This window comes from Apostichopus japonicus, chromosome 16 (genome assembly GCF_037975245.1).
Source record: "Apostichopus japonicus isolate 1M-3 chromosome 16, ASM3797524v1, whole genome shotgun sequence".
Classification (NCBI taxonomy): domain Eukaryota; kingdom Metazoa; phylum Echinodermata; class Holothuroidea; order Aspidochirotida; family Stichopodidae; genus Apostichopus; species Apostichopus japonicus.
Genome location: NC_092576.1, coordinates 21,655,407 through 21,662,550, shown reverse-complemented (window position 1 = coordinate 21,662,550; position 7,144 = coordinate 21,655,407). Strand labels below are relative to the sequence as shown.

Genomic DNA, 7,144 nt, shown 5'->3' with positions numbered 1-7,144 from the left:
AAAATACGTTGTGGCATTTTCTGAGTCTCTTGACCCGCTTATTATGCAGTGTGTTGCTTCGCATTAGAAGTTGGACATCTTTGTGCCTTGACAGTGCTGGAAACTCGAGTCTTGACAGCATGGGCGTCAATCCTGGGGAGGGGGGGGCATGTTCCCAACTTTTTGAGTTAGGAGGACACAATATCAACCCCCCCACTTGTGAACATTTATAAACAAATTCTTACAGATCCTGTGAGTTCATTTCTGTCGACTGACTGAACTCGCGATTTTTTTAACTTGTACACAGGAAGAATTATAAGATCAAAGGCCTATTGTACAAAAAAATATTGATAATTAACTGGCAGACAGGTTTCTCTCCAGTCCGTTTAACCAAACAGTGAGCCCGGTTTGAATTTGATTTTGCTTCTACCCGTCCGATTTGAAAGCTGACAGTCTACGTACAGAAGTCCGACATCCTGAAAGCTTGGAGGTCGCTAGAGGGGGTGTGGGGAGTGTTTCACCCCCCCCCCCCCCGCCCAACTTGGTAAAACTGACGATAGTTAGAAAACTGGAGTGCGACAGTCGGAATTTGACTGTCGCACCCTAATTTACCTAGGCCTATTTATATACTCCTCTGATTGTGAATGACCTAAAAATTGAAAAATTTCCGTCAAACTTGACCTTTACCTTGACATATTTACCACGTTTTCCTTGCCACTTTGAAAAATTGCATCTCGCGATCCTTATACTCCACAAGACGGAACTTCCTATGAATTTGAATAAAATGCCTAATAGAACAACTACCGCACGTTCGACAGCTTCAATTCGATTTATTTATGTACTAATTTTGCTATAGGGTGGGTTTAACCTGTTCGCTAGCTTCAAGTAAGTTAGATGTGGTTCGTCATTGAGCATCGATAAAGTCCATTAGTGAGTTACGTGTTCCACATAACAGGGACTACTTGGTATTCCAGAAATGGCAGTTATCTTCATCTGTTCATTGTTCATCAGAATGTAGTCAATTGACACAAATAGAATAAAGATCAAGGAATCAGATAACATTCTTCCGATATCAAACTAGTTTTATCCTGAATCGTGTACAATTAACAGATCGACCCAAGAGTTGAAGACATCCCGAAGATCATGTGTAGTATCTGTTCCCTTTCGGGGGAAATGGTGATGCACACCTGACGATGATCACACAGTCACAGTCCCGATGCAAGGGGACTTGGGTTGAGAGCGGATCAGACGTTCGGTAGTTTGGTTTTCGTGCCCAGGTTCTTTCCTAGGTAACTTTTCTTAAAAGTATCCCCGGTATTTCAATTATGGGAGAATGATCGACAGATAGATTTTGCCGACACTAACTCAATAAAATAATTAAATAATGAATAAGGCAGAATTTTAGTTTTGATATGTTATAATACCAAAAATAACAGACAACTTTCAGTCCAATAATATTCCGGTAGCTATTCCAGTATTTTTCAAGATATGTTTCGTTAAAGACACTTATTTCTGGAATATTTGTTAAGGCTCACTTGATGGTGACGTCGGCTCCTTATTGCAGTTCTTATAGTTAATGTTAATCCATTGTTGTTGAGGTCAACCAGAATATGTTCGTTACAGTTAATGTACGCAACAGAGCACCCTTGGATGACATTCAACACCATTTGTCCTTAACAAATTTGTAATAATTATAAACATGTCATGTTAGACTATAAAATCTTAATTTTTCCAATTGAGTTTTGTTGTGCAACTGAGGAACTAGTCCAATGGGCTGTGTATTAAACTAAAAGGTCCAGTCACTTTAACTAGTGCACCTCAACTGTTTAAAGGGTCATTCCAAAAACAAACAAAAAATAAGTAAATGTGCTATACAACTATAGCTAGACCGAGAGCAGTGCTTTTTTACGGTCCACGGCATATCAGAGTTAATTTTGTTCCTGAAGTTATCGAAACACAATATGGGGTAAATTTTGTGAATCTCGAACAAAGTTCTTAAGAATCACTCAGTTTCTGAAACTAACTACTATCCGGTATGATAATTTGCCACAACACTGTTGCGTGCTGCCCTCACTCGCGTAGGATATGCTCGTTAGACAGCCAGCTTACCAAAAAATGAGGCAAAGACAGATGTAGCTTCTGAATTTCCCAACTTGTATTTATGTGGTAAAACTGTGAAACAAGGTAATTGAATCAAAATAATACTACAGCTTTACGAGAATTAATTACTAAACTAAATACGATAATGAATGTACTCAGAACAGTGACGTGGTAACAATGTCGGTTATGATCAATATAGCATAACTATGACTGAGTATGAAAGAGAAGAGGATAAAGTAGGTTACCTCTAATAGCAACACTACAAAAATGTACCTTCGGATTAACTAACTGATTAACATAACGATCTATCCGATAACACCCTTGAACTTGAAATTAGAAACTACAAAGGCTGAATAATAAGTAAATTAATTAGAACATGAAGTATACTGTTAGATCCGATACCTAACAAAGACTTGATACCCAAATGATTAAAACGGTGAGTAAGCACATAGCAGGTAAACATACTGAGTTGCCGATAAATAAGGTGATTAAATAATCCTAATAAGTGGTCAACGACCGAAACAATTGATGACACCTTAGTGAAAGGTAATTTCCAACAATCTAGAAAATAAACAAAACAGAGTACTTACGAACTATTAATTTGCCAGGACAAAAACTGTATACACAAAAAAGAGGCTGATAGGTGAATGAAACAGTGTTGCCTCCTATACACAAAACTGGATACTGCAGTGAACAACCTGCTAAAACAAACTGTTATTAACAACTGAACTAATGTGAAAATTACAGGGATAGCTGAGGGAGAAAATCTAATATATGACCATAGACAGCTTTTTACGATCACAGATGGAAAGGAATGTCACACAGTGGCTGGACTAATGTGACCCCTGAGACCATATCTGGGACCAGCTCTCCATCTATGGATGAAAGACACAGGTGTGGCTAAAAATATATTAAAGGGCATGACAGTTGCTTATAATGTGACCATATTGACACTGGTATACTTTGGTGTTCTTGCAAAAGTGATATAGATTGAATTCTATGTATATTAAAATGTTGTCTCATGGTCTTGCTGGCTTGTATGTCTCTGGCATTGCATAAAATATAATGATTGTTTTGATGTAGGTTGTGTAATCTTTTCCAACACATTTATGTCAAACAATGAGTTTAATTAAGTTCCTGCAAACCCTTGTGAACTGCATGACTGTTTGAATGTGTTTTTTGGCCTACTACAAATAACCTGTTACAATAAAATCCATTCCACCTTCAGATTGACAAAAAATAAAACAGCTTTTAAGGTATTCGATCGCGCTAGTTGGAAACAGGATGTTTTTTAATAAAAAATAATTATATGGCTCTTAAAGGCATCTGTAGATTTACTTTGAGGAGAATAGCGCCTCATCAGGCCATGTATTCAGTGGACGGTGGCTGCAAGCTTGCTGGTCGCAGAGAGTGTCCCCACCTCTGGCCAAAGGCAAGGATCCACGCACGCCACCTAGGACGCTTCTGGTCGATTTGAACTATCCTCGGCGCATCCTCCCAGGTTCTTTTGCGACAACCAGGGAGACATGGTACAGCATCCTAGGCCACAAAAAAGCACCATGCCACAGCCAGAGGTATTATCGCCATAGGCCTGTCTTGAACCCTAGCCACGATTTACAAGACCGGACGAGGAATGAGTCTTTTGTCACCCTCTATAGCATCGGCCACCACATCAGCTAGTATATTATATGGTTGAATTAATATATCAAGACTTCAGCGTGAACTGATGAAAGAGAAAAAGAAACGTGTATAACCATTAATGGAGTCGAACTCAGTTCATCATGTTACCAGTCCACTGCTCTACTCTCTGAGCCATTTGAAGAGTTCACTTTCTGCGAGCTTAAATTGGTATTGTTGGTTGGATACAATCTATTGGTAACAGTGAACGACACAGCTTTCGACGAAATCTCTATTCATCCTGTATTACTCTCAATAGAACAACGGATCTGAATAACTTTATTAACAAGAAGCTCATGCTTGTCTTTGTTTACATTGCAGCAAGCAGTAAGAATGTCGTTTCCTTTCAAGCAGTAAAAGAAAAACGGATTCCGTGAAATCTTCTTATTCACACAAGGTTGCTTAAGATTATTCTCGCAAGAGAGGTCTTGCTGTAAGTTTTGTCCTTTTACAACTATATTCTATGCAGACGAACATGAACTGGAGTTAGCTTAAAATTTCAACAAACAAAACCTGTTCACATTTCAAGACCGTTTTGAATGAGAAAGGGACAATGCTTACTAAGTCAAACACGTTAACTTCATGTGACTAATCTTATTTAGGGATCTGAATGGCTGGAAATAGCACGGTTATTCGAACCTGAAACAGGATTCATAGGGTTTTGAGTTGATGCAAGAAGATTTGGGAACACAGGGATCGGGAATTTGTCAACTGCAAGACTTTATTTAGTCCGCAGTGATGTGCTTATATTGATCCTCTGAAACTGTGGCATTTGCGTGGATGGTCCCCCCCCCACCCCTAAGTGACTGTGTTCCACACATGCAGAAGTGTGTATTTTGCTTAATAAAAAATATTAGAATCATCTTTATAAATATCAAATTTTGATCTATTAGCAGCCAAGTTAATCACGTCGTTTACAATTGTTGCATTTTGAAAGACTGAATGGTAGTGAGGTTGGGACGGTGACGAGGACAGGGTTTGGATGTTTTTATAGCTCTTATATGTGCAATACAAATCAACACTATGACATGGTCGACTACATAAACAGCTATAATCACTCATATAAAAAATAAGTTATAGGAGGCAATAGCATCCCTCTCATGGCCATAGCTACCCTTCCTTCACCGCTACCCCTCCTTTCCATACCATTTTGCCAGTTTGTTACTGAACCATGAACATTGTGTATAAGATCTCTATGACAATGATACATTCAATTGCATAAGTTTCCGATGAACAGAATAAAGATAAAGTTCCTCCTTCTTCTGCTGATTTGAAAAGAGGTATTTGAATTGCCTCTCATATAGAGTGTAGTTTTGAAAATTAATCTAAGACGCATCCAGAACTCTGCTTTACTTTCACTTCATCAACTGACCAAATTTATTCATGCAACTTTAATATTAAATCTTGAAAAAACATCATATTACAAAGTATTCGTTGAGCTGTTGTAAGTCTGAATCAAAAGGAAGGAATAAAACCAATGTAGAAACATTCTTTGCATTTCCTTGCAAGTCATTGGAGGATGATGGAAATATGCATGATAAGCAATTATCGGCTTGTTATCAACTTGAATCGTACTATTGTTCCAAATTAGTTGACAAAGAAAAAGAGAATTCTTGTAGCTAAGATTACAATTGAATTTTAACAGATGGTAGTATAGTTTGCATATGTAAGACATGATCCCGCCAGAAAGAATTCAAATCACCGAAAGATTCATCCTAACACACCGACAAACACTCAGACAACATACGCACACAAATTATTTGTGATAACGTATTTAATGGGGGTTTTTGGTTACTGTTTGAATGGGTAAATCTTTGATAATATTACCGTCACGTTTCAATCTGCCCGACGTTTCACTGAGTGACGTCGAGCATTAAATTGTTATCAGAAACCTTATTTTTTTGAGTAACCTTTCAATGTGTTTCTGTCAGGATGTTTAGAATTCAACGCAAAAAAAGTGCAGTTTTCACAATACCACGTGTGATTGAACAATCTAGAAACTTTACCAGAATATTTCACTTCCTGTCAAAGCCAAAATTGTGGATAAACAAAGTTTTATCATCAGAAAATCAGTTTTCATATCTGAGCTTAATTTGCCGTAATTTCATTACGCAAATAACTAAACTTGGCTGTACATTTCAAAGCAGTTATAGATAGATAATTTACAAAGGAGGACGAGTCGTCTCCAAGTTATTTGCTAAAAAACATCTCAATAACAAACCAAAAGTTTTGTTGAAAAACAGTTGGGAGAGGTGAGGTTGGCAGACGTTGTCTAATATCCCCCCCCCCCCATACACACCCCTGCACTTTTTTCAAGCATGTTGTCACAAAATCCTTGAAAAACTACATAAAATCCAGTCTAAAACATATCTTTTTGTCTATATTTGTTTATGTTTTTATCTTTCCTCAATTTAATCAAGTGTAAGAATTTAAAATGTCAAAATAGAATTAAAAAAAACACTATGACTGGCAATTAAAATGTCAAAATAGTGTCCCAAATGATTTATAGAAGATATTATTTATTGTGAGGACACTATAAGTTTGGACTCTGTGTCTGATGGTAGTGACTGCACATGTACATAGGAAGAGCACCTAAAACATGAGGACGATACAAGTAGTATACTATGACTGACAGTAGTGTGTTCTAGCTGACTTTAAAGCATACTGAATCTAATGTCTGATGGTAGTGACTGCACATGTACATAGGAAGAGCACCTCACACATGAGGACGATACAAGCAGTATACTATGACTGACAGTAGTGTGTTCTAGCTGACTTTAAAGCATACTGAATCTTATGTCTGATGGTAGTGACTGCACATGTGCATAGGAAGAGCACCTAACACATGAGGACGATACAAGTAGTATACTATGACTGACAGTAGTGTGTTCTAGCTGACTTTGAAGCATACTGAATCTAATGTCTGATGGTAGTGACTGCACATGTGCATAGGAAGAGCACCTAACACATGAGGACGATACAAGTAGTATACTATGACTGACAGTAGTGTGTTCTAGCTGACTTTGAAGCATGCTGAATCTAATGTCTGATAGTAGTGACTGCACATGTACATAGGAAGAGCACCTAACACATGAGGACGATACAAGTAGTATACTATGACCAAGGGCGGCGGAAGCACTTTTAATCTGGGGGGGCACCGACATCGAAGGGCACTTTGCAGAAATTCGATTAGACTGATGCACGCTTATATTTAGTACCCTTTATAACTCTTATTGTATAATCTTATTTGCGTATACACATCACTCCATCAACACCCCCCCCCCTCCCCCCAGGAAATACTAGCACTGCAATATCCAATGTGCAAATTGGGAAACAAGGAACAAGTTTTCTTTTGAGACAAATGAGGTGAAATCATGCTAGTTGCTAA

The 7,144-nt window shown here is 37.9% G+C and overlaps 1 protein-coding gene across 4 annotated transcripts in view; it reads right to left on the bottom strand.

Annotated features, from left to right (window-relative positions):
• Positions 1-84: 84 nt before the first annotated feature.
• LOC139983618 (uncharacterized) overlaps positions 85-7,144 on the bottom strand; it is a 31,860-nt gene continuing 24,800 nt past the window's right edge. For all 4 annotated transcript variants that reach the window (XR_011798771.1, XM_071997288.1, XM_071997289.1 and 1 more), the window contains exon 8: positions 85-3,802. Coding sequence is in view for 1 of the 4 variants with exons in the window: in XM_071997289.1 (XP_071853390.1) it covers positions 3,785-3,802 (18 nt within the window). In the remaining 3 variants the exon portion in view is untranslated. The remainder of the gene's footprint in view (positions 3,803-7,144) is intronic.